The sequence below is a fragment of the Megalobrama amblycephala genome, linkage group LG8 (genome assembly GCF_018812025.1).
Source record: "Megalobrama amblycephala isolate DHTTF-2021 linkage group LG8, ASM1881202v1, whole genome shotgun sequence".
NCBI lineage: Eukaryota > Metazoa > Chordata > Actinopteri > Cypriniformes > Xenocyprididae > Megalobrama > Megalobrama amblycephala.
Window position 1 is genome coordinate 7,861,348 of NC_063051.1, and position 27,836 is coordinate 7,889,183.

Consider the following 27,836-nt stretch of genomic DNA (forward strand, 5'->3'; position numbering starts at 1 on the left):
TAATTCATGTTAATTTTTAGATTCCCAGATATTCCGTTGGATTACTTTACTGCTTTTGAGGAACAGACTTGGATTTTCCTCTAACATTATTATTTGTGTGTTTTATGCATACAATTCTTACATTATGATTAACCATTAAAAAAAAACTAATTCTCAAATCTACATATAACAGTTCAAATACATGTCTTATAGAAATGTATCAATATTTTTTCGGTAGTTCACGAAAAACATATTCCCGAATTTTTAGTTAGCTTTCAGCTTTTTTTGCAGTGCCATATTCCATATATTCCATTCCAAATATTCCATGTCTCTTAAATATAAGGGTCATTCAAAATAATTATACAAAATATATGTCTATATATATATATATATATATATATATATATATATATATATATATATATATATATATATATATATATATATATGTATGCATGTATATGTGTATATATATATATGTATATATATATATGTGTGTGTGTGTGTGTGTGCGTATATAGATATTATATATATATATATATATATATATATATAGATATTATATATAGATATATACACAGATACATATATACGTATGTGTGTATATATATATATATATGTATATATATATGTGTATATGTATATGTTTGTGTGTGTGTAAATGTATATATGTATATGTAATTATATGTTTGAGTTATATATATTTTTATATTATATTAGGGTATATATTAAAAACTATAAAATAATCTTTTAATTATAAAAAAAAGTATTTCACTATTTTAGTGTCATTTTAAACTTTTTGCAGTGCCATTTTTTTTAAATTACAAACATTCCATGTCTCTTAAACATGCGGCTCATTCAATATAACATAATTATACAAAAAATATTAATTATATATTTGTAATAATTATTTTATTTTTATCGTCCCTGATATTTAAGACATTTAATATATAATATATTTTCTTCTACTATATTATATATTATGGTATATTTAAAACATATATTAAAACTGCTTTTAATGAGATATAATAAATAAAACTGTTGTTAATTATAAAAATGCAAAATGGTAGCATTTTCTACAGTGGTCATTGTATGATAATATAACAAATGCACATATGTTAATATAACTGCAAGAATACCGTAACATTTTCACAACACGGTTCAAGACAGATGACCCATAAAGACCACCCCCACCCTCATTCTACTACACCCTTCTCCTCACATCAGTCGCCACTACTGAGTACTGCAGGGGCAGTGACGTCACGGCCAGCCTCTCTCTCTCTCCTACAGTCCCTTCCTGCTGCATCACAACAGTCGCTAGTGGATCGGGTAACACTGAGCTATTTCCACTGCCTTGTGGAGTTTTTATTTCAATAAATGTAACAGAAGTCCTCCTCGACAGCTTCAACCGTCAAGCCCATCACCGTCAGTCCGAGCGGACGTCAGCGCAGCAGTCGACGCGTTTGAAGCGCAGTGGGAGATGGCCAGGCCAGAGCAGGTCCTGCTTCTAGAACCGCAGCACGAACTGAGGTTCCGAGGTGAGTGGAGAGACTGACACAGCCGTGGACTAGAGGCTATAACGCCCAACACAAAGAGGGAGGGTCAACGGACGTGTTTTTTTAGGGGTTAAGGGCAGAAGGAGGCGGTGAGATGGCGTTTCTGACAGGCCTCAGTCCTTGTAATAATAATAATATGGCGCAGCGCCGTATTGATAAATCGCTCCAAACTCTAATTAGAATGACATCAAACGCCCTTCATGTGACAGGACAAGCAGTAGATGAAGTGCTCACTAGGTTTACCAGAAGACTGACAAGCACATTAGCTCGAGCTAGCCTGTTTAGGCCTTAACATACAGGCTCTACTGGTGGGCTGGTTAATTCGGTTAGTATGAAGCAGTTCAACCGGTGTTGCCATGTCCGCGTATTATTAGCGGCGTTGCGTTTTTTTCATACAGTCGCTTACAAAAATAGGCTATTTTGATTATTATAGGCTTGTTTCCATAATACATCAGCGTATTGGTGCTTGTTAATACATAACAAAGTGTGTATGTCGTTATATTCCTCTGTCATTACGTGACATTATTCCTCTGATTGAATGACCGCTGTGAGTGAGCTGTCAAGGCGAGCGCTCATTTCTCCTCTTGTTCGGAAGATTTAAAGGAGAAATAGTTCCTGTCGTAAGGCATGAAGAACAGGCCCGCTTATTTTGATTTATTTTGGTCAGGCGAGTCGATTATTTTTGGCTTATTTTGTCAGAACAGGCAAATTTTTCTTGTGAAATCTGGCAACACTGTCAACCCTACCTTGATGCTTCCAGTCAGGAAGTCATTGGCACCAGTGAAAAGGCACCAGTGAAAAGACACATGTACTATTATTCCACCTGATATGGATTTATGGATAATAATTATGTCATAAAAGAATTTATGTTGGTATTTTTGTGAAAACAAGTTGGCATTTGGTAGACCTTTTAAGGTTTGGGGCTTTTAGTCCAATGTAAGTTCATATATTTGATGTTTACACAATTTCAGGGATCATTTCGTGGATTTGGAACACTAATTACTTGCTGTCGACGAAAGACTAATGCTATGTTGTTGTACATTTACATTAGCATACTATTTATTAAAGTCATCATGAAATAAAATCTATTTTCTTTTTTAATCTAATTGAACGATTCATCCATGATGCATGCGTAATTTTTACTAAATTCTCTTTCAATCTTTCGCTGCTGCTTTTTCATCGCTATATTAAAAACAAATGACATAATTGTCATTGTTTATGTATTTTTCATATTGCTTTATAAAAAATTATTTACTACTACAACAATCAATAAATACTATTATTAACAACTGTTATTATTATTATTATTATTATTATTATTAATAGTCACCTGTTTGGGGCATTAATCAATAAATCCCCTGCAAACACTGCAGGTGCATTGATGGTTTCATCACTACACCACCTCCTCCACAGGTATCTGGCTGTGTAATTAGTTAGTCTGTCCACTTCCAACAGTTTGACCCATTCAGGAACGTGTTTCCCGAAGCGAACTATGGTCGCAAGTTCGGTCGTTACCAATAGAGTTCAATGGGAGTTACGACCATGGTTTACCAACGATGCTTTCGGGAAACGCACCCCAGGCTGATTTGCAGATTGTGAACATGATAGGCAGGCTTTATCACATTGACAGGGTAATCAGCCAATCAGAATGCTGTGGAGGCACTGAAACCTCCCATGTGACCACCCTTATTCATGGACAACTTAATTCTGTCATCATCTACTCGCCCTCTGTGTAACATAACAGAAGATATTTTAAGAAATGTATCTGTTTTTTTTGTCCATACATGGAAGTCAGCTGGCTCCAATATTGTTTTGTTTCCAACATTCTCCAAAAAAAAAAAATCTTCTTTTGTTTTCTGCAGAAGAAGGAAAGTCATACAGGTTTGGAATGGTGTGAGGGTGAGTGATGACAGAATAATCATTGGTGGACTATCCCTTTAGGAGCTCAATGAAAGTGCAATGAGCTCAACTTTACATTTCCATTTGGCTGACACTTTTATCCAAAGCAGCTGGTATTGGATTCAAGCTATACATTTTATTAGTTCATGCATTTGCTGGGAATGGACAAAAGAGCGTTTGCCTCCCTCTGAAACTTATATGCTGAAAAGTGAATACATTACATACTGTTTGATCTCATATTTCAAAATAGTAATATCACACCGGCTGGTTTCCTAAAAGATTTAAAGTTTTGGCAAATCAACTTGCAATATCAGTGAAACAGCATTCCTTCTTTACAGAGTCACCCTGTCTTGGGCATATTTGCATTCTTAGTAAATTGTCAGGACACACCTTGTGAATTGTCGGGTTAACCGGGGGACATTTTGTAAGCCTATTTAATGTTGTTATTGTTTGTGATGTCATAGTCTTTGGTTCATTGTTTAGTAAGAGTTGAGGGTGGTTCTCTTATTGCTTGTTCACATCAGCAGCCTGTGAGGTGACATTACACAATATTTTTGTATGTTACGATAGTCACTGTGTCAGATTATGCAATTTTGACTCCTAAATTCTTGTTGTCAGGGACAAGAAACATGTTAGACTACGCATTGCTTCCCGACCAGTCATTGTTTGCCGTTTAACGACGTTAATGAAGTCATCGAGAAGGCGGAACTAGTGACTGGAAACAAGACCATAAACAAGCAATGCAAAGTGGCGTGTTAGCTTAAAGTGTTAGTTCACAAATGTAAATAAGTCCAAAAATAAGTCTACACCCGTAAGACCTTTGTTCATCTTCGGAACACAAATTAAGATATTTTTGATTAAATCCAATGGCTCAGAGAGGCCTCCATAGACCGCAATGGTACTTCCTCTCTCAAGATCCATAAAGGTACTAAAAACATATTTAAATCAGTTCATGTGAGTTCGTTGGTTCTATCTTAATATTATAAAGCAACTATAATATTTTTTGGTGCACCAAAAAAAAACAAAAATGACTTTTTAACAATATCTAGTGATGGCTGATTTCAAAACACTGCTTCAGAGTGTTATGAATCTTTTGAGTCGAATCAGTGATTTGGATCGCGTATCAAACCGGCAAACTGCTGAAATCACGTGACTTTGGCACTCCGATCCACTGATTTGATTCATAAAGCTCCGAAGCTTCAAGAAGCAGTGTTATGAAATCGGCCATCAATAGATATTGTTAAAAAGTCGTTATTTAGTTTTTTTGGCACACAAAAAATATTCTCATCGCTTTATAATATTAAGGTTGAGCCACTGAAGTCACATGAACTGTTTTAAATATGTTTTTAGTACCTTTATGGATCTTGAGAGAGGAAGTACCATTGCTGTCTATGAAGGCCTCGCTAAGCCATCGGATTTAATCAAAAATATCTTAATTTGTGTTCCGAAGATGAATGAAGGTCTTAGGGGTGTAGAACCACATGAGGGTGAGTAATTAATGACATTATTTTCATTTTTGGGTGAACTAACCTTTTAATGCTAATTCCAGTACTCACCGGGTTGCTAAAGCGCCTTCGCTATCTTTCGCCAACATTTATTGTTTTTCATGGTAGTCCCTCGAGGAAACATCATAAAGGTAGGTGTATTGTTGCCATAGCTCCATGAACCTTTCCTCCATTGCATAGTTCCACCTAGCAGTACCAATACCATCATCTCTCTCTGGTTTCACCATGTTTTTAAGCTATGTATGGAAGAGCTTCTGTGCTCCTGTTGGTCAGTGTCACAGGTGTGATGGAATCCGTTGTGGATGACCGAGGAAAAAAATTTGCTAGTCTTTCTGTTGGGACATTGTGAAGTGTTGAAGAAGCTGCGATGGTTGTCGTCCACTATGACACACTATACAAGATAAAGCAATCGATTTCCCATTGTCGTTTTACGAATCTCCACGACACCCTATGTCAAACAGATTGTGCTAAAATCGGGCTGATATTGTGTAGTCTGAACCTGGCATTAGACATGCTCTTAGCTGTAGGAGTTAAAGGAATAGTTCACCTAAAAATTAAAATTATCCCATAATTTACTCACCCTCAAGCCATCCTAGGTGTAGATGACTGACTTCTTTCTGCCAAACACAATCGAAGTTATATTAAATAATATCCCTGCCTCTTCCCAGCTTGGTAATGGCATTGAATAGTGCCAGAGTTTTTGAAACTCCAAAAAGCGCATCCATCCATCATAAAAGTAATCCATACGAGTGTTCACGAGAGAGTCCAATTCTGGAGGAAGGGTGACCTCTGACCCAACGTTTGACATATAATTTATGACGTAGACATAGAGTAAGCTTAGGTGACAAAAACCACGTAACTCTCTCGTGAACGTGCGTATGGCTGTTTGCGGAATATTATATGTTATACCTTTATATGTTATACCTTTTATAAAGTTTTAAATATGTATAGTTGTCTTACAAAAACCCATTGCTTTGCTTCAGAAGGCATTTATTAACCCATGGATGTGTGGATTATAGGGGTGTGACGAGATTTCTCGTCGAGGTGAAAAGTAGTCTTGTGATGTTGCCATGACAGAGTGTTAGGATGATTAGGAAAGAATATGCCACCGCTACGTTTACATTATGCCTCCACTGTCCTTTTGCTTTGTATTTAAATAAAAAACATTTAATTCAGTTGGATAACAGTCGGTGCTGCTCCATATTTACAGAGTTACGTGCGATCGATGAAAGTGAAAGTAAACGCGTGCGTGCATTCAAACGCGATGTCAATACCCCGCATTTTGAAAGCGGCTCCCTGATGAATACAAATATCTCTCAATATGAAAGCTATTTTAGGCTGGGCAGTGTAGTTGTAACCATCTTTAGCTCTGTATCAAAGAAAAATTTGGTCTTATTTGCACTTTGAATATTGAGAGAGTGCGATTTATGGTTGCACGTATTGTGAAGTGTTACCATAAAAATTAGTTTTCTCTTAATCTTATTAAGCACAAACAGTAAGGTTTCATTTGTTAACATTAGTTAATGCACTGTGAACTATCATGAACTAACAATGAATTACTATTTTTATCAACTAACATAAACAAAGATTAATAAATACTGTAGCAAATATATTGCTCATTGTTAGTTGATGTTGGTTAATACATTAATGTTAATAAATGAGACCTTATTGTAAAGTGTCACCATTTTTATACTGTTTTTATTTCTATGATCAGTTTGTGGAAAGGAGTTCAGTTAGGAGGTCAAAAGTTGTAGAAGCTCATAAATCATGTACAGTAAGGTCTGAAGAGACTGAAATCATACAGAAGAGAAGTCAGTCAGTTGAGTTACTGGCAAAACATTTACAGTGCTTGAGTATTGTTGTCTTTTACTACAGATGATAATTCATACTCAGAAAGTACAACTGAAATGACATTCATTACAAGATGATTAGTTAAAACATTTCAAATACACCTGCAGAATATTTTTTTCTAGTAACGTATTTCGCCATCTTGTCTCTTCTCATGAACTCAATCTCGAGTCTCGTCTCGTCTCGTGAGATACATGTCTCGTCACACCCCTAGTGGATTACTTTTATGGTGGATGGATGTGCTTTTTGGAGCTTCATAAACTCGAACACTATTCAATGCCATTACAAATCTGGAAAGAGCCAGGATATTATTTACTATAACTCCAATTGTGTTCGGCTGAAAGAAGGAAGTCATATACACCTAGAATGAATTGAAAGCGGGTAAATTATGGGGTAATTTTTATTTTTGGGTGAACTATCCCTTTAAATATCAATGCCAGTCTAACGCTGAATTTCAGTTGGTTTGCCCAATGTATTTAGTTTGTTCTCAATATACTTATCTCTGACTGTTTAATCTAATGGTTCCTGTCGCATTTTACATTAGTTTCATGTTAACCTGCAGTTTTTTTTTTATTTATTTTTTTTATGAATAAACACTGAAATGAACAGCTCATTCACAAAGTGCCTGACACATTGTTTTTACAAGCCATACCTGATCTTTGCTTATCAACAGCCAAACCTTTCATAAGCATTGATATCCAAGGATGAGTGTGTAACCATTGTACCTTTTTATTGCTTAGTTTTTATTTGGTGATCTTGCTTGTTGAGCAATACTGTTCCTGTGCATGATTCTTCTGAAAAGAATTTTTCAACTGATGTCACCTAGGCCATGAGGGCTAATGCTAATGTTAATGCTAATGTCTTCAAAAGTGAGTGTGCCTCTGTTTAAAGGGTTGCTTAGTAATAGTGTAAATGCTCATTTGTTGGCTTTAAATCAAGTCTATGCTGGGAATAGTGTCATTCTCTTCCAGGTTTCATTATGGTTGTTAATCAATTACTAAAATTGAGGAAGATGAGCCTCAGTCGGTTTCAAATGGTTTTAAAATGCTTCTCCAAAATTGTCCTGATTCAAAGGATAGTGCAGTAAAATAGTTACAGTAAAATTATCGTCTGATGTCATTGTTCAATGTTTTTGCACTGACAGGGTTTTATATCTTCTGCTATATTTCATTTTTAGTTTGAGTTCTTTTCAGACAATGAATATGCTACATAGAATAATCAACAATATACAAAGCCTTTGCAGAAATCATTTTCATACTCAGTATTTTTGTCGTGATATTTGTTATACTTAAAAGAAGATAAATTTACCTGAGAAGCAAAATGACAAAAGATATGAAATCTTGAAGTCAGTGATCTTAATTTAGTGTGGTTTATGCATAAAACGTATTCAAAAGAGAGCAAGCTTATTTTTTAAACTTTTTTTTTTTCTAAAAAAGCTTTAATTTTAACCTCGCTTAATTTTGTTAGATTTCTCAGAAAGAAAAAAAATAATCCTGATGCTTGCACTGGATGAACATCTTTAGTCATTGTGTCACATCTTGCCTTTTTTTTTCAGCATCTTGCACCATGAGCATCACATGGCTTTGTCCACTTAAAATATGTGCAGTTTTTAAAAGTGCATCTTTCTTATATATTTTTAGTACCGTGCATTTTATGGGTCATGATTTAATGCATACATATACTGTTTATAATTGCCATAATTTAAACAAATTCTAAGTCGAAGCTTCAAGTACTGCACAGTTGAGGAACGTTAGTTCATTTAGCTGACTTTACATTATGATGCTGACATATAACAAAGCTAAAGTGATCTCAAATCCACTGCATAGTTGTCAGGTGTAGTGCAGTTGCCAGCTTATGTTTTATGAATGAGGTACAATGCATTTGTTTCTCAGCACTGGACAAGGCTCCCCACCCTCAGAGAAGGCTGCCTGCATGGGTTGTACACCATAAAGGAGCCAAATTTAAAAGTTACACCACACCTCCTGCCTCAGACTCCACCCCCTGCAATACGCTTCATTGAAAAGTTAGTGATGCTCTCAAGTAGCAGGTAACTTAAGGTAACATTAACCTGACCGTCCAGGCATGCCACTTTATATTTAAAGCGTCTGAAGCTGAGACTCATCTGTAGAGTTCAGGAAGTAGCTCCAGCCAATAATTATATGTCATTTTGGGAAGTATAAAAGGCTGTTTGAGATTTTGAGGTGGTCCAGTTGTAGTAGTAATGGGGCAAAGCTGTTAAAATATGGTGACGTCTGTTTGATTTAACAGGGCTGCACCTTTTTGGCCCATTCCATCCGTTTAGAATCACTAATACCTTGAACTACGTGGCGAATTACATAAGTGCTCATTGATTCAGACCTTGGATAACTGAATTATTATAATGATCATGAAACGGTCCTGTAATAAATATGTTTTAGGACTATAAAGCAGGGTGTAAATGAGAGGCAGATGTTGAAATGCAGAGTTGGAAAGACGAGTCACATCTGCACACATGTGGATGCCAAGTATCTCTCCGTGCAGATGAATGCTGCGTCACTACAGACAGATGTGTTGGGTATTTCTGAGCCATAAAGAAAGGCATGCATAATCTCTCAAGGCTTTTCCACTGTTGTACCTTGTTTGGCAGGAAAACCTCTTCGACATTAAATGATGTGTACAGTGAGTTTTTTTAAGGTGCCCTAGGGATCATACTTTGTGTCTGCAGAATATCCTAGAACTTTCTTGACGCTCAATCTGACTCTAGAGGTCAAACTGAGGATCTTCTTAAGAAAAAAATAATTATGTATGCATTAAAGTGAGACTACATGACTATATAGTACACTCTAAAAAATAAAGTGTTGGCTCAACAAAAAAAAAAAATTAACAGTTTGCATTCATTTTTTGAGTTATGACAACTTTGAGTGAATTTGTTCAACCAACAAACTACATTGAGTTAGAGGAACTTAATAATTTGTGACATAAACAAATTTTAAGTTGGCTGTTCAAAAAAATTAAGTCGTTCCAACTACGTTTGAGTTGTAGCCCTGGAACCAATTTATCTTATCTATTTCAGTTCAAATCAACAGATATCATAGCACATGCTAACATAACTTATTTAACATCTATATTTAATGAACCAGTAAGAGATTACTTGTCGCTGGCATTAGCTCAGTCATTGCTTATAGAGTCAATAGTGTTTATCTTCATGTATCTACTCTTCAGCACAATGGTAACCACAAAAACTATACACAAACTCTTTTGAATGTCAAACATAACAGCATTAAACACTAACAGGTCTTTCCCTTCACTAAAAACAAGTAAATTTATACTTAATTTCACAAATTTTTTCTCCTTATCCAGTCATATGCAAAGCATGCTGGGAACTAGAAATCCATTGCCTAAATTTCCGAAATTATCAAGACAGTTTCATTATGTTACTACAACCCAATTTTTTAAAGAAGCCAATTAACGCAGAGATTTGAGTTTAAATTACAGACGATATTGATGTAATGATCAACATTATTATGTCAAAAGCACACAACAAAATAATGTTTGCCACTTAAAAGGTTCAATTTAAACAATAAATTAGAACTTTTATCTTGCAACCATGCATTTAAGTTTTTTGTAAAGTAAAGTGTTTTTTAATTTATTTTTAAATCTTTTATCTTTAATAATGCATATTGTTTATTTAACTTAAAAAATTAAAAAGGTCAGCTTATTTCAAAAGCCGTTAATGGTGTAGTAATATTTAAAAATAAAACTATAGATTTACTGTAAGTCATGCTTGTTATTTTACATTTGTCTTATAATTTTTGATTAATTGATAACCGTTTTTTTGCGAGTATTTAATTACAAAATTACTTTTTGAGCATATAGGGCTGTTTTTTTTTTTCATAAATTGTTTTTTGTCCACTTAAGCACTTAATATTGATCGGTCACGTTTACCTAATGAAATTTATACAGAGAATGATGTCTTTCTGCATGACTCATGCTTTGCAATTACTTATGCCCTAATTCTATCAGTTTCTCTATATAGGTCTGAATGGAAAAGACATGAAGCGTAAGGCTTTTGGCCAGAATAGTCCATTGTTAGGTCTTGTGCAATGTTTGTCTCTCTTTTAAGGTTTTAAAGGCCCAAGGCGTTTAGTTTGCCTGCGTCTTTTCCTCTGTAACACAACATAAAGGCTCAAACAACATAAGGCTCACTATGGGTTTCAAGTGTCTCAGCCTCTCAATAATTTAACTGGTTTAATAGAATTAACCCAGATGAGGTGTTGCATACTTGATGTGTGGTGCTGCCATATTACAAAGGGTGAAGGATGTTTGAGACATTGAGTTATTTTCTATATATCTACACTTTTGTTAACAATATGTATTCATTACTTCAATGAGCTCATTGTTTCTACCTTACATTGTTAGCTAACTGCATATATTGTTTATGTACATTTCTGAAATCCATTACTTATACGCAGTTACCTCTGATAACAGATCACTCTAAATTGTAATGTTGACTCATGCATTTTCTGTAAAGCTGCTTTGAAACGATATGTATTGTAAAAAGCGCTATACAATTAAATGTGAATTGAATAGAATTAACACGTATGATTAAGTCAACGTGAAATCAAAATTGGCCCGATTTACTTGAACACGTATTTATGGTTATATTGTGCACAATTTTATTGTTTTTCTTTGTAGTTAATCATCAACTTGCTCTGCCTGATGGATAAAAGTCCTGTTTTATCTTCTCTATCACATTATGGAGAAGAAAAATGTGTTGCAAATTATGCTGTTTAATGTTGACTATAATAGCTTAGAAGATCTTTGAGAAAGTTATACTTGGATTTATAGTGTTTCTACAAACATATTTATAGTACAATTAAATTTATTTGTTTTTCTACATTTTTGTTTTTTTTGTTTTATTTGTTTATACAGAGAAAAACATTTCCCAGACAGTCACTCCATATCAAAGTTTCAGCCTTATTTCCAGGTGAAATATTGTACGGGTGTTATTTATTTATTTATATATTGTTATTTATGGGTGAAAAGATGTAGAATACGATTTGATTTCATCAGGAATTGTTTGGAATTAAATTTCAATAAAATATAAACCTGGTCAGAATGAGAGACTTGTTTAAAAAAAATATCTTACCGACCCCAAGATTTTGAAAAGCATGTATCAATCTTCTCTCTATCACTATATTATTTTCAGGTCTCCACCCTCTGTTCAGAAGCACAGACATTTAAATTGGTTTATTTTTCGATATGGACTGATTATTAGCTTCAGCCTTTGGCAGAACACACATTCAGTTTGTTCAGTTTTCCTGAAAAGCACCCGTGTTCTTTGCCGCAGTGTAAAACGAGTGCCAGGATTGATAACAATACTGTGGTCTTTTGGCCTTTGATGTGTCGCTAATTTTGTAATGTGCCACTAATTTGATTTGTCTCGAATCATTATGTCTAGGTGGGGTGAAATCGGTTACAAGGTTGTAAATCGATGTGGCCTCTTAGAGCAGTCTGGCTGCAGATATTGCTCTTGATCAGTTTGAGATGTTTTTGCAGTAAGCCATCACCCAGCACACCTTACAAACTGCATGGCAATGTGCTAACAACCACATTGAACACCTTAGCAAACACAGAGAAACACCCTAGTGTCATTTCAATGAGATTTGAATGCAACAATTGAATGTGCTGTCTTCCTCCCCTCAGGTCCATTCACAGATGTGGTGACCACCACCCTAAAGCTTGCTAATCCTACAGACAGAAATGTGTGCTTTAAAGTAAAGACGACTGCACCGCGCCGGTACTGTGTGCGGCCAAACAGTGGAGTGATTGATGCTGGAACCTCCATCAACGTCTCTGGTAAATGCACTGCATTTTTCTTTTTGATGTTATAAACAATAGCTGAATTCTTCAAAACTATGCCCCAACTTTATCCATTCAAATACCATTACCAAATGCCACATGTTGGAAAGTTCAAAGCAATTGTTGATGTATAGTTGAGCACAGTTTGAGATGTGAGCTCTGGATGACAATGATGCCATTGATTGCTCTTGATTTAAAGGGATAGTTCACCCAAAAATGAAAAAAAATGTCGTCATTTACTCACCCTCAAGTTGTTCCAAACCTGTACGAGTTTCTTTCCTCTGTTGAACACAAAAGATGACATTTTGAAGATTTTTGGCAATCAAACAGTTGATGGTATCCATTGACTTCCATAGTAGGAAAAAAAATACTATTGAAGTCAATGGCTACCATCAACTGTTTGATTAACAAAAATCTTGAAAATATCTTAATTTCTGTTCATCAGAAGAAAGAAACTCATACAGGTTTGAAACAACTTGATGGTGAGTAAGTGATGACAATTTTCATTTTTGGGTGAACGATCCCTTTAAAAAGAACTTTCAAAGCTTCCAAATGATGACAGGAATGTTGTTTCCGTCATCATTTTTCATAGTTCTTGTTGCTGTTATGTATGAAGCGAGCAAAACAATAAATAATATTAAATGTTATTTATAATATTAAATAAGAATACATATTAATTTAAACATATAAAATTGTTATTGTAATTATTACTACTAATGTTCTTCTTATAATTAATATTTTTTTTATTTGTATTTGTTTATTAAATATTTATTTGTTTTATTTATTTTTATTTATATTAATATTATTTATTGTTGTGCTTGCTTCGTAATTAATAATAATAATAATAATAGCTGTTGTTATCACTAGTATTGATGTTATTATTTTATATACTGTGTGTGTGTGTTTTTTTTTATATATAAAGTGTATATATATATATATATATATATATATATATATATATATATATATATATATATATATATATATATATATATATATATATATATATATATATATATATATATATATATATATATTTTTTTTTTTTTTTTTATATATATAAAGTGCTCTCCACTTAAAAAAACACATGCACTGCCTCCCTTAGACCTTTAATGATTCTCTGTTTTTATTTATTTATTTTTTATTAATAATAAATGTTGCATATACAGAGCCAGATATAGCTTCATACATTAAATGCAGTGGTAAGATTCATCTGCACCAAGTCTGTAAATTGTGGAGGAACCACTTTGACAATGACAATGTTAATATTGTGTGTCATATGACACAGACGTTTGGAATGAAACACCATTAGCGGTCTTTCATAGAACCAAGTGATTAAAGTTGATGCTACTATCAAAAGATCATTAGTTCTGTCAGGTAATTGATCTGTATGAGCAGTTGATATTTAGATACATTTTGAAAGGGATTGTTTAATAGTGAGTCATATCTGATCTTTTCTGTCGATGTGTCACAGGAAGTCTGTTTGTGTGAGCTTGACAGCTTGACTTTTATCCGTAGGCAGTTCTGTCTGTTTGGATTCAGACTCCCATTCCTGTTATAAGTGTTATCCCTTTCTGCAGACACATTTTTTTTTCTGTACACGTCCTGGTTTTTCTGTATGTGTAAAGCTACAGGGAATCAGAAACGCAGACCTTTTGTTTTGTTGTTTTTGAACGGATGGAGAAAATGACGCAAAAATTGCCAAACTCAAAAAAAATACTAGTTTACTAAAACTATTAAAAATCATTTCAGTAATTAAATTAAAGATGAAATAAAACTTAAATGAAATGAAGCCTATATTGAAATATAAAAAATAATTAAAACTTAAGCTGCAATTAAAATGAAACTATAAAGGTATAAATAATATTAAAATATTTGATTTGAAGGCACATTTGCAGATGGCAGTTAGTGATAAAATGATATACATTTTCATTTCCAGGGAAATGAGCAATGGTGACTGATGATGATGTGATGTGGCCGTGTCAATCAGTGCGGCTAAGATGAGAATATTTTAACTTTATGCAATTGAGCTAATGAGAGTGAAGATGGAGTACACTTGATACGTCTCCTATGAGATGCTGTGGTTGGCAAAATGAAGGAGACATTTATGTTAAAACAACTTTATATCTGTTACCCAACTGCTCTTTGTGCATGACGGAAGCCTTTACATAACCAAGAGATAATTTTGCAATAGTTGTTGGTCTCTTGAGAGTTTTGAGACTGGACCTTTGAGAGTTTTCCTAATAAATCAACTCATTTGAAATCTCAGAGAATCTTGGAATCTCACGGACGTTCTTAAATTGCTCTCATTATTCCTTGTTGATTCCAGTGTTTTGGGATTTCTCTCCATGGTGAGATGCCTGGTCCTGTCAATATGTACAATAGCTCTGACTCACACAGTTTTCCTTGACTAGTATTTGAATCAATGACAAGCTAGTTTTCAAGTCTTCCCTGGTGAGTTTATCACAGGGGATGCACAATGGATTTTGCTTAATGGGCTTTTGACTTTTATCCAGACCTATGAGACGAGTCTACGTCTCCACCCGTTCTCAGACATCACTGTCAGTCTGGGTTGTGAAGTTTTTTTTTTTGTTGACAGTTCAAAAGCAATAACTTCAATCTCTGAATCCCTCATGAATCTGTTATGATTGAAGAAACTCTACCTTTGTCCAGTCCTTTATACAGTATATGTCCACTTCCACATTGTAAGAAGATTACACACTCATTTAAGTGTTGAAAATGACAAAATCAAAAAAAAAAAAAAAAATCACCATTATGTAATGCTTCTATGACTTTATTTGACCAGCAGCAACTTTTCTTTAGCTGCACTAAGAGAAGTAACTCCAATTTACAGGTATATTTGAGATTACCGATAATAATGATTGTGACAGTCTGCAAGTTAACAGAAAATAGATTTATCTGACATCTTTTCTCCTGACACATTTAAAAATAGTTTTATCTTTTTAAAATTTTATAAACATCTTCTTTAACCATCCATCATTTTATATTTGCGCCATCCATCCATCCATCCATCCAATATTTTACATTTGCTTCCATCCATCCATCCATCCATCCATCCAATATTTTACATTTGCTTCCATCCATCCATCCATCCATCCATCCATCCATCCATCCATCCAATATTTTACATTTGCTTCCATCCATCCATCCATCCATCCATCCATTCATCCAATATTTTACATTTGCTTCCATCCATCCATCCATCCATCCATCCATCCGATATTTTAAATTTGCTCCATCCATCCATCATTTTATATTTGCTCCATCCATCATCCATCCAATATTTTAAATTTGCTCCATCCATCCATTCATCCATCCATATTTGCGCCATCCATTTTTAATGCATTACTGTTTTTGTTAGATTGGTCAAACTGAGGATGCCAAAGTCATTTCCTGCACAGCATGACATCATTTTTTTGTTACAATATTTTTTTTTAGGTAAAATGTGAAGAGATCAGTAATTGGGATTTTTTGACATGTTTTTAACTCAGAATATTTCTTTAACTGCAAATCACATCAAACAAGATGGAGACACCAGTCAATGTCAAGCTCAGTATGGTTTATTACGGTTAATTAGTTTATTATCCTGTCATGATAATATCAAATTACTTGTTGATTATACTGTCGTGACTCAGAACCTTTGCTTTGGAACTTAGTAAGTTAAGGTATGTCTTTCTAAATAATTAGTGTTGTCTGGATTTCCTCACATTTTCTCCCTCTCTCCATTTAGGCTTCATAGTTTTCTCAGAGGGGATTCCGAGGTCATGTTTCATAATTAATGGAGTTGTTCTGCTTTTTATCTCCGGGGATCCAGTTAATTAGGCAGTGGAATGATTGTCTGTAGTCAGGTGCTTTGTTGTGGTTTTTATTTGAGATGACCAAGGCTGTTGCTTGAATTCACATGGCCCAGGGCAATATTTTTCTGCAGTTGTCCCGACCCCAGACGACAGCCCTGAAGATGACCACTCAAGCTGTGACCACACAAGCTCGGTGTGATTAGAAATAGTTCTCTTCTAAGAATACAAGAAAGAACAGTATGTGCAGACAGCTCATAAAATTTGTGTAAAAGACAGAGATTGTGCCAAATATGGTGGTTTTCAAAACATAAAAGGAGATCCAGAAAGACTTTTCTGTACATGAACAATCCTCGTCTTTCTACATTGCACATTAGAGAGATCTGATCAACAGTGTGCATACCTGAGAGTGTAAATTAGTTAATATTTTGCAATATTATCAGGTCAATCACATTAAATGCCCAAATATAATCAAATGCATTTCAGATTGCATTGGTTGTTTCTTATCTATTCTATTCTGTTAATTTCCAACCGTCTTCAGGCTAACATTTTCCTTATTCTGCAAATTTAAGTGTCACATAAAGATGTTCTTTGTTAAAGAAAGCATGCTCTCATGCCTAAATAATTATTAAATCACTGCCTTGCTCTTGTTGGATTGTGCCAGTACTAGTGATCTGCAAGAAAGAACTGTCAGTCAAAGTCTGCGTGGAGCCACCCATTTTATTGTTCAGAACAAGAACACTTCATTCTTAGACTAAATAGTCTCCGGCTTTGTTTAGACAGGCAGCAAAAATCATATTTTTTTGGTATTTCCAACTCAAATCTGTTTATTTAATTGCACTTTGAACATCGATCAAATCTCTGGAAATCTGTTTTTAAATTCACTTTTACACGACACCGTTTTGGCCGTTCATTTACACAGCAACGGGGCTTTGTAAATGGGTTTCAAAGTGCATGTTTTTTAGCGTGTCCGTGTAAACTACAAAACACAAATTTGTGAAAATGGTGACACAAACGGTGTGCTTATTATGTGTTCAGTCTGTAGGCGTGTAGTGTTTCTTTACAAAGTGACATTGCCAACTACTGGCCTGGCAGCAGTATACAGCATTTTTAGTTGTTTTTGTTTGTTGTCATCTGTACGCTGTACTAAACTTTTTATCTGTTAACATGGGTTAATACACTGTGAACTAACATAAACAAACATTTTTTTTATTAACTAACATTAACAAAGGTTAATAAATCTAAAAAATCTATATTTCTCATCATGTGTTCATTAGTTAATGCATTAACTAAAGTTAAAAAATGAGACCTTAATGTAAGGTGTCACCATTATTAAAGTTTAAAATAAATGTTTTCTATTGTAATGTATTTTAAAATGTAATTTATTCCTGTGATGGCAAAGCTGAATCATGTGAACTTGAACTGATACTTTGACTTTCTCCACATCTCGGGTCAACAGCTATGTGTGAGAAATCTGAATATTTGCACAGTGCACATTTTTTTAGTAATATTACTAATGTGAACTGTACAAATAAAGTCATGTCAAGACTCATTTAATCCCTCTTCCTCCGTTGATGCGTGTAAAAATAACCCCTTGATGCTGCTAGTGAAATACCGTTCTTTAAAGTGCAGTCAGAAAGATTGGGACTGACAAAACAGGACATTCCCAATCTGTCTCCGCCGTCTGTTTTCAGTTTGCAATATCGACGGCGCTTGATTGCCATAATGGCACACAAAACCAGAGTGAGGTTTTTTTAACACGGGGGAGTTGGCGTGCACCTTCTGTGAGCTCGGCAGTAGTAGCCACATCTAAGAGGGCCTTTGAAATTAAGAGATCATTTGTTTTTAATGAAACTTAGCAGCCGTTTTCCTAAATCACGCACACATTCACCCCAATGTAAAAAAGACCCTTTTGAATCCGATTGGTTTCTTTTAAAAAGGGCGATGGGGTGAAATCGGCCTTCAATACTGATTTCAACCGTGCCAGAGCCCTTGCACGCCAGGCATAAGAAAGTGATCATTGTAAATCATGGTAACAGCTCTAAATTAGCTTTTGCTTGTTGGAATGACATCAAATAACATGGCCTTCTTTGGATGGTGCTGATGGGGTTGTAGACGTGAACTTCCTCACACTAACACCTGGTTTGAGTTAAAGGCTGAATGTGTTATTATTAACGTGAAAAAAACTGTTTAGGAGCTGTAAGAAAAATTGCCCTTCTGGGGTCACTGAAGTTTTATCAGCAATGTTTGTAGTGGGATTATATGAAATGAATAGCTAAGTCTTTTTGTTTTTCTGAGTAATTCTGTGAAACATGGATGCTCTACACCCAAATGTTTTATCACATTTGGACTGTTGAGAAGCCTGTGTGCTGGAAATTTAAATGTTATGCAGTTTCTTATTCCTTAAAAATACAAAAATTATGTTGGACCCGTGGCCTAGCGCTTGGTGCTCAAGTAAGCTTCACCAGTTCAAATCTGGTTCAGAACATTTCCAATCCGGTTCCTTTTTCAGGAACCCCCCCAACATTTTCTGTCCCCTTATGACTATCCTGACCATTAAAATGAGGAAAACGCTAAAGAAATTGTTCAGTATGTATTTATGTTCTTGTGTTTGTCTTTACAGTGATGCTGCAACCGTTCGATTATGATCCGAATGAGAAAAGCAAACACAAGTTCATGGTACAGTCTCTGCTGGCTCCGCCTGACATGACCGACACCGAGGGAGTGGTGAGTACTGATTCATGCCACCTGCTCTCTTGAGGTTTATACTCGCTTGTTCAGGACCGTTTTCTCTTGGGTGCATGTGCTCCTTTTTTTAGTATCACTGTCTATGAACCCTGTTTATATTATGTATTATAAATAGTGTTGCTTTCGTCAACGAAAATTATGACTAAATATCGTCATCAACGAACCTTTATCACATGACGAAAACGAGACGAGACGCAACGTAAATGCAACGTAATGCAATATTGTTGACGAATAAAAACGAGACTAAATGTGGTTTACAAAATAAAAACTATACTAAAATGTCTCTTCATTTCGTTGACCAAAATGAGACGAGACGAAATGTTATAACGTTATTTCGTCTTGTTTAGCCGCGTTATTATTATTTTGCAGTATTTCTGTTTCCTGTGTCTCACTTCAGGAGCTGCATCAGGTCGCACTGCACAGACGCAGGCGACGTCACTTTCTCAAGCCCCACTTGCGGCATTATTTAGAACAGTGGTTCCCAAACTGGGGTACGCGTAAAATGCACAGATCATAGAAAATGCACATCATAAAGCAGATTCTCACGATTAAAATGAATCCAAAATCAACATAATATATTGCGTTCATTACAAGATATTACTCACGGAATGATTTAACATACTTTGCTAAAAACATGTCTCTCATCTTTCCGGGATGCAGTGTGTATCCAGTGTTCCTGGAACCATCCATGTTCGTTTTCCAACGTGGAATAACACAAAATAGGTATCATCTTAAAGCTTAGAAGCTCAGCTTTTTAATGCATCTAGCCATTTTGAAAAACTCCTAACGAGTGCTGAGAAGTGCCTCTAAACCGGAGTTTACCGCCCATGGGCGCCATCTAGCTGCGAAAAAATACTTTATTAAACTATATTTTTATGCTATTTCCACAAAATTTGAACCAGATGCAGCTCACATGTAGGAGCGCATCACCAAAGAAGATTTTTTTCTCTGATCTTATTGCCTTCCTGAGTTATTCCATGTCATATAAAAAAAATAAAAATTATAAATATATATATATTTTGTCTTTTATCAGCATTTTTTCAGCATGAAAATGTCTGAATGTAAATGTAATTTATATTTTCTAAAAAATTAAAAAGTGTTCTATGAAATGTATACCTACCTTTTGACTCTCCTTGCTACAGTTTTGGAGTTATGAGTCTTTACTATAAGAGACATCTCAAGGCATTATAAAGTATTATCTATAAGGTAACAATAATATAATAAGATAAACTTGTTTGAAATGGGTTTGGCTAAAAGAGAATTTTGGTTTTGTCTATACTACTAGGTACTTATACTATATTGACTGGGTTAAATAGAATTGCATTACTAAAAAGAGACTAAAATACAATTTTCATTGACTAAAATTAGACTAAATGTCATCAGTTTTCGTTGACTAAAACTAGACGAAAATAGTCATGGATAATTCTGACTAAAATAAGACTAAAATGCGCAGACTTTTAGTCGACTGAAACTTGACTAGACTAAAAAGAGTATGAACGTGACTAAAACTAATAAAAACTAAAATGACAGCTTGCCACAAAGACTAGACTAAAACTAAAATTAAAACAGGCCGCTTAAAAACAACACTAATTATAAAACCATTCTTGATGTCTTAACTTTAATACACATATCGGTTATATGTGGGATCCAGCCATGAATAGTGTTATTTTAGTTTTATTTATATACTAGTATAGTATTTATTGATATTTTGCATTAGCTTTTACTTGTTTTCATTTTTAAGTCATTTCTATATAATTTTAATATGAGAACTTCAGCTTAAATTATTTCATATTATTTCAGTTACCAAGGCAGCATTTTAATTAATTAATTTTAATTTGTTTGTTTTTCATCTTATTTATATATTTTTTTTTTTCAATTAGTATTTTTTTTTTAGTTTTAGTTAACAATAACAAAACTGTCTTTTGCATTATTTTAGAATTTTTTCAATATATAAATTTCATATAACCCCAGTGTTTGATGAGGTCCAAGAGTAAAATCCAAATCTCATGTTCATGACTTTCTGAATGATGCCCCAGATAGCGCAAACTGAACATTTGTGTGCATGTGCAGATGTAACAATAAATAGGTTATGAAAACGTCAGGAAGGAGAAGCGGAAAGAAAATGTAGAGCGGTGATCTGGCTACTTATTCACTGTCCTGAACTATTTCCACTATTCCTGTTGATGGCTCCAAAGCTCGACTCCAAAACCGAGGGATCTGTCTCACCGTCTCACGTCTCTACATAGGCAGATAACATCTAAGATCTGAGACCTCGCAAATGACTGCATTGAAACTCTCTCCACAATTAGCACAGATGGCATGTGGCCAAGCTAATGGATCAATGCTGTTACAAGCATAAGAAATACACAGCAAAAAAATATTGTAGTAAATTGGGCATTTTAAATTTTTCAGAGATTTTCTAGCAATCCTTTTTAGTACTTTCTATTTACATTTCTTTGAGGAAATCTTCCATGGTGGGAATGAGCCCATGATGCCTAAAATGCTGTGTATGTAAGCTGGTTGCTAGAGTTTGTAAACAGCTCATGAGGTGTTTATTTGGTGTATAATCATATGTAGGCAGTTGTTTACATATGTTGTTGTTCTCTCATGCAGTGGAAGGACGCCAAGCCCGAGGATCTGATGGACTCCAAGCTGAGATGTGTCTTTGAGATGCCTGCTGAAAATGAGAAAACAGTGAGTGGATGGGTTTTCATGTTTTTCCTCATGTTAGCTCTGAGCTGTAGGCAGTGTGTGAAATGACAATGACAGCAGGCATGACTACATTCATATCACCCTCTCCTAAAACTAAGCATTCTTGGCACTCTATTTTTGGATGTATTTGCTTATGATTCTGTGTGTTTGTGTTTGTGTGTGAACCTGATTTTGGCCGCAGCATGAAATGGAAAGCAATAAGATATCCGCCAGTCTCTCAAAGTCGGAATCATCCACATTGTCTATGAAGTCCATGGCCTCCAGTCTGGATGATGGAGAGGTGAAGAAGATCATGGAGGAATGTAAAAGACTGCAGACGGAGGTGCAGCGGCTACGAGAGGAGAACAAACAGATCAGGGTGAGTGTGTTTGCTAATTGACAAATATTATTGTCAGCAATAGTCTAAATATTTTAAAACATTAGATACTTTTTTTGCGATTTTCTTTCAAACTCAAAATTCAAATGTACATAATTATGTATTAAAAAATACATTATGTACACTGCGAATCAAAAATCATACCAGCCCCAGAATTCTGAACGGTAGTGTACATAATGTATTTTTAATACATAATTATGTACATTTGAATTTTGAGTTTGAAAGAAAATCGCAAAAAAAAGTATCTAATGTTCACAGTAAAAACAGTAATATTGTGAAATAATATTGCAATTTAAAATGAATGTTCTGTTTCAGTATTTTTAAAATATAATTTATTCCTGTGATGGCAAAACTGAATTGTTAGTCGTGACGGACAGATCTTTAACATGGCTGGTCCATGTGGTAATTATGTCGGGCAGGAAATCCAAACATTTATTAACCTCAGACATGGCTTATCATTTGAAACATGTAAGTAATAGCCTAACATTAGCCACTTCACATGGCCACTCGCTCTAACGTTAACGTTAACCTAATGCTATATATATATATATATATATATATATAGCATTAGGTTAACGTTAACGTTAGAGCGAGTGGCCATGTGAAGTGGCTAATGTTAGGCTATTACTTTTGTAATAAACTATTGTATTTGTTCTATTGGGATGTGTTCTCTTTATACATATTAGTGCTGTCAAAATTAACACATGCAATGAATTTTTTCAGTTTAATGCGTTAAAAATATTTAACGCAATTAGCGTAGCAACTGCGATAAGACACAAAGAAGAACTTAAATCTGTACTGGTGCACATCTGTGAATCTCCTGGTTTGTATGACAGACACACACGACTCATGCGCACAGAAATCCGCGTCAGACAGCGCACCAGCGCCGCATTGAGTTCTCTTTCTCACTTGGGCAAAAACACACAAAATTATGCCCGCTTTGTAGAGTATCCATCCACATAAGGACAGTCTTAAATGAGTTAAATAAAGTCTTAAATGACCGTAAAGAGTTGTGAGGACATCGAATGTGTGTCAGATCCACGTCATGTGTATCAGGTCTTAAAGTGACAGCAGGCTAATAAACCTGTTCCTGTCATTATTAATCATTGTTAAAGGTGCTACAGAGGATGTTTTGTTTTATACATTTTTGCAATATTACTTGAAACTGTCTTTACTAACTGATAAAAGACTATTTATTAGGTGCACTGAAAGGAATAATATTAATATACATCATCTGTGCACGAGGTAGGGCCTTAAAAACGATCATCGCGTAAACGATTGGCCCTCTGGCTTGTCAATCACTGCCATGACGTTCCTTGTGCGAGACGTGCGCGGCTGCGCGCTCCAGTAAATTTCCACACTCCACAGGCGCCACATGCAATGTTTTTGTCAGGAGACAGGAGTAACAACTGCAGATTATGAGTTACCTGCGGTGAGTCCGACATAATGAATCCACTAACACGACACAGCGAATGCCGGTGGTAAACAAACACTCGTGTTCCAATACTTGTGCACGAGTTTTGGGAGGCGTTCCCTCGAAATGAGCTGCGAAGGAGGGGGATTGTTCTTACGCATGCGCTCATTTCAAAAACTCACTAACAGTCTTTGGTTTCTCAGTCGACGAAAAGATCCTCTTTAGCACCTTTAATCAAAGAACAAAAGACAGAGAAACTCACTCACTGCTCTTGATTGAATAATATTTGTAGTTTTAATAAAGATTAATCTGTATTTAATTTATAATTTCTGCAGTGAGGACTGTGAAGTGTTTGATAACTTTATTCAGTTTCTGTATATTTACTACCTGTTAGACCAAATATTTAAAATATACTGCCTATGTTGTTTCTACATTAATTTGGAGATTAAATGTGAAATTATTACAAGTTAAAAGTATATTAAAAACTATAATGTTAGGTGCGATTAATCACGATTAATTACATAAAATGTGATTCTTTTTTTTTTTTAATATGAAATAGAAATTACATTTCTATCCATCACCCTGCTCTCTATAGATATCTGCCTTTGAACAAGCCATACTGATCGACCACCACATTACTTTTGCTCTCTTCCACCATATTGTTTAAATTTGTAACGGCCACAGGATGTTGAGCATATCGAGAGACGGAACTGAAGATAACCTGCCTTTACTCATCAGTGCTGTGTGAAACTGCAGCTGGGGACCATTACTTGTGCTTGTTTAATGAGACGAGCCAAAAGCACTTTTCATAACTCTCTAGATTATTTCTGTCATCTAACTGTCTTTATCTTTATCTCTCTCTTCCACTTCCACTCCCCCCCCCATATCCCTTTTCCAGCAGGAAGATGATGGTCTGCGGATGAGGAAGAGCACAGTAATGTCCGCTCCGCACTCATCTCCAGCGATGAGAATGAAGGAGGAGGGGCTGAGCAGCAGGGTGATCGCTCTAATTGTGCTGTTTTTTGTTGTGGGTGTCATCGTCGGCAAGTTGGCCTTGTAAAATCCAAGAGGGGAGAGCTACAAGCATGCATTGCGGATGAAACAAAAACAAAACAGACAAGTAACCAATGCAGAATTCGTTTAATCCGAATGCCATATCATTGGGGTAGTTTTGGATTAGCGAGGTGTGTAAAATTAATAAAGAGATCAAGGAATTTCATCATGTTATGTGCAAAGATAAAAAAAAATCAAAAAAATAATAATAATAATAATCTGACACAGCTCTTGCCTCAAAATTGTGAAATCATTCTGGCCCCTCTTCCTTAATCATTTCTGATGCAAGTTCAAATGGATAACAAATGTCATAGATTTTAACCACTAAAATGTCGTAGGGATTTTCTAACACCAGATGTGCGATTGAGTTGTGCTAGAGTGAATGTTGTTTTATCACTTTTTTTTTTTTTTCTCTGATGGGTCAGAATCTGTATACAAATGCTAAACATCGTTGAAAAGTGTCACATGTGCATTTAATTTATGCATACCCAAACATCCTGCATTAAAGCAGCAGTTCACTGAAGTTTAGCCTGTATATTTTCAATCACTCTCCAGGTAAATGATAAAACAAGCTGTCTAGTATCTTCCCCAGTCACACTGTTGGTAAAATAACGTGTTTTATATCTTCCATCCATTTCCGTTCAGTCCAGCAGATATGTTTGAGTACCAACAAGTACTACGATTCAACATATATTTCCTCGGCAAATCGGATTACATGTAGTTTTGCAAGCATCACCGTTTCATGCAAATTTAATATGCTCATTTGCAATCAGCCACGAATCCGCTTTCAATACAAAACCACCGCAAAGTTTGACTTTTAAGTGGCTTTGGTAATACAGGTTGTTTTTGGAATTCAGACATCTTGAATTTACCACGAGGAAATGTACTGTTAGCGACTGATATTTCAAACTGCTGTGACTGTGGAAGTGTTAATGAAACCGTTTGGCCGTTAACCTACACATTTGCAAAAACCATTTGAAGCGATATTTCTCTGTGATCTGCTCTGTACGTCGGTGAGGGGCAGAGCTGACGTCTCTGAGTCCCACACTTACGATGATGCTTTGCACAAACTGATTTCCCTGTCAGGAACAGAATAGGTTTTTCATTTTTCTTTATTATTGTTTTCTTTTGGTAAGGGATATGTGCTTGAATGCATGGCTCTGTTTAGAGCAAAAAAATACTTTATATTTTATTAAGCTGCTCCATAGGTGAAATCTCCTTTTCAGGCCCTTTTAGCACACCTCTGTTTCCATTTTGCTGCCTGCAGACCTAAATTAATTTATTGATCAAGTCATTATTATCTACAGTAATAGTGCAGCTGCTAAGCGTAATCTTTGATGCACCATGTACATGCAACTGGTTGAAGGTCTCTCTCCCTATGAACTTTCTATCTGAAGATGCCACGAGGAGAGTTTACCAACAAGTCCATAAACACTGACCCCCCCCCCCTCTCACTTTACCCCTTCAAAAAAGAACAAAAAAAAGTAGTTAAAGGAATAGTTATCCCAGGCTTTTACGTTTTATCATCATTTACTCATCTTCACATTGTTCCAACCCCAAATCATTTTTTGCTTCTGTGAAATGCAAAATATGTTAGGAAGATCTGCTTTTCTCCATACAAATGAAAGTGGATGGTGATTTACAGTATGCTGCTATGAAAAAGGACGAAAATCATCATTAAAGTATCCTAAAACAAGTCCAAACATATGTTGCGCTATTCTGGAGCCATGCGAATAGCTTTGTGTTAGAGATGGACTGAATTTAGTTTGTGGCATTTGTCATACAATTTGATATGTTTGAGATTTTTCATATAGTATATGTTAATAAGATTCAAGAGCTCCAATGTAAGGTTATCAGTGACCAGTTTTTTTACAAAAAGCTATCTTATGGCTTTAGAACATAGTGAAAAGAGTTGTTTAGATCACATTTATGGTGTTTTTCTGTTCTTTTTGTCCTTTTTTGGATCTTTGCATGATAAATTCCCATCCACTTTTATGGAAAAGAGCAGCTTGGACATTCTGCAAAGCATCTGCTTTTGGGTTTCATTGAAGAAAGTGAATAATATGAGGTTGGAACAACATGATGGGGGAGTAAACAGTGACAAAATGTTTATTCTTGAGGCAGCTATTCCTTTAAAAACTGACACATGTGAGTATTGTAACCTGTATTTTAGCCATGCCGAGCCTACACCTCATTTCCAGATAAATGCATGGCTTCAATATGCCTTGTCGGTGGTCTGAAATGTACACAACACTGGTTTATCTCGCAGCATAAGGCTTTAAAAAACACTCCTGACATTTCTGCACTGTTTTCCTGAGCCCTCTGTTTCTTTGCTGTCCTCTGATGTTAATTTAGTCGTTTTGTTTGGATTTAAGTTATGAATAAAGCTTTTATTGCACAGAACTGTTTATATTAAAAAATGCACTACATATAAAGAATGTCATCTTCCCATGCACAACGGTCTGGTCTTTGTGAAATAACCGAAATGACACCAGAAAAGAGACTCTTCCTACAGGGGACCATTTTGTGACCTGATATGTATTTGTGTCATAGTTTGGTGTTGTGGGGGTGTCTTTTTCTTTAATGTTTCTCTTCTTCCCCCCCTCCTTGAGAAGCTTTTGTTTCAGTTGATCATCTTATTGCTAAATATTGGATTTCTAAGAACAGAGGAGCTTACGATATTGACAAATGGCAAAACTTTGCTTTGTAAGTAACTTTAGGAGACATTCAGGGTATAGTGATTTTTGGACTGCAGTTTATGTATAGTTCACCGAGGAGTATGATTGCCATGGAGAGGGAGGGATTTGGGGGCCTATCAGCCAATCAGCTGGCTCATAATTAAAGCTAAACCTTATTATAGTGCCCCAAACCTTCACATATGATGTAAACATGAAGGTGACCGTTTTGTATGTATATAAATAAATAAATAAATGAGTCTAAGATGAAAATTAAGGTTGATATTCCTAGTCAAGTAGTCTATAATGGTATATAAAGAAACCCCAACTTTGTTGGACTATGTAGCATCTTAATAAATTAAATCAATAAAGCCCCAGACCAAAACTGTTTGTGTTGTTTGTTCTTTTGTCCAGT

General features: G+C 35.2%; 1 protein-coding gene across 2 annotated transcripts; it reads left to right on the forward strand.

Moving 5' to 3' along the window:
* Nucleotides 1–1,193: 1,193 nt before the first annotated feature.
* On the forward strand, nucleotides 1,194–27,806 carry vapb (VAMP (vesicle-associated membrane protein)-associated protein B and C). Of its 2 annotated transcripts, none has more exons than XM_048199023.1 (6): nucleotides 1,194–1,517; nucleotides 12,473–12,625; nucleotides 19,067–19,170; nucleotides 21,805–21,885; nucleotides 22,085–22,261; nucleotides 24,595–27,806. In XM_048199023.1, exons 1-6 carry the CDS (start codon nucleotides 1,460–1,462, stop codon nucleotides 24,751–24,753), a joined length of 732 nt encoding a protein of 243 aa, XP_048054980.1. In that variant the 5' UTR covers nucleotides 1,194–1,459; the 3' UTR covers nucleotides 24,754–27,806. The 2 variants fall into 2 exon arrangements, with proteins under 2 accessions (XP_048054980.1, XP_048054978.1); XM_048199021.1 differs by having other exon boundaries at nucleotides 1,199–1,517; nucleotides 24,592–27,806.
* The last annotated feature ends 30 nt before the right edge of the window (nucleotides 27,807–27,836 follow it).

What these genes read in the sequence shown, in the direction of transcription:
- vapb (XM_048199021.1), top strand. Translation starts at nt 1,460, where the DNA reads ATGGCCAGGCCAGAGCAGGTCCTGCTTCTAGAACCGCAGCACGAACTG. An exon ending in AACCTCCATCAACGTCTCTG is followed by an intron (nt 12,626 to 19,066) that starts GTAAATGCACTG and finishes TTGTCTTTACAG; the next exon opens with TGATGCTGCAACCGTTCGAT. An exon ending in AGGAGAACAAACAGATCAGG is followed by an intron (nt 22,262 to 24,591) that starts GTGAGTGTGTTT and finishes TCCCTTTTCCAG; the next exon opens with CAGGAAGATGATGGTCTGCG.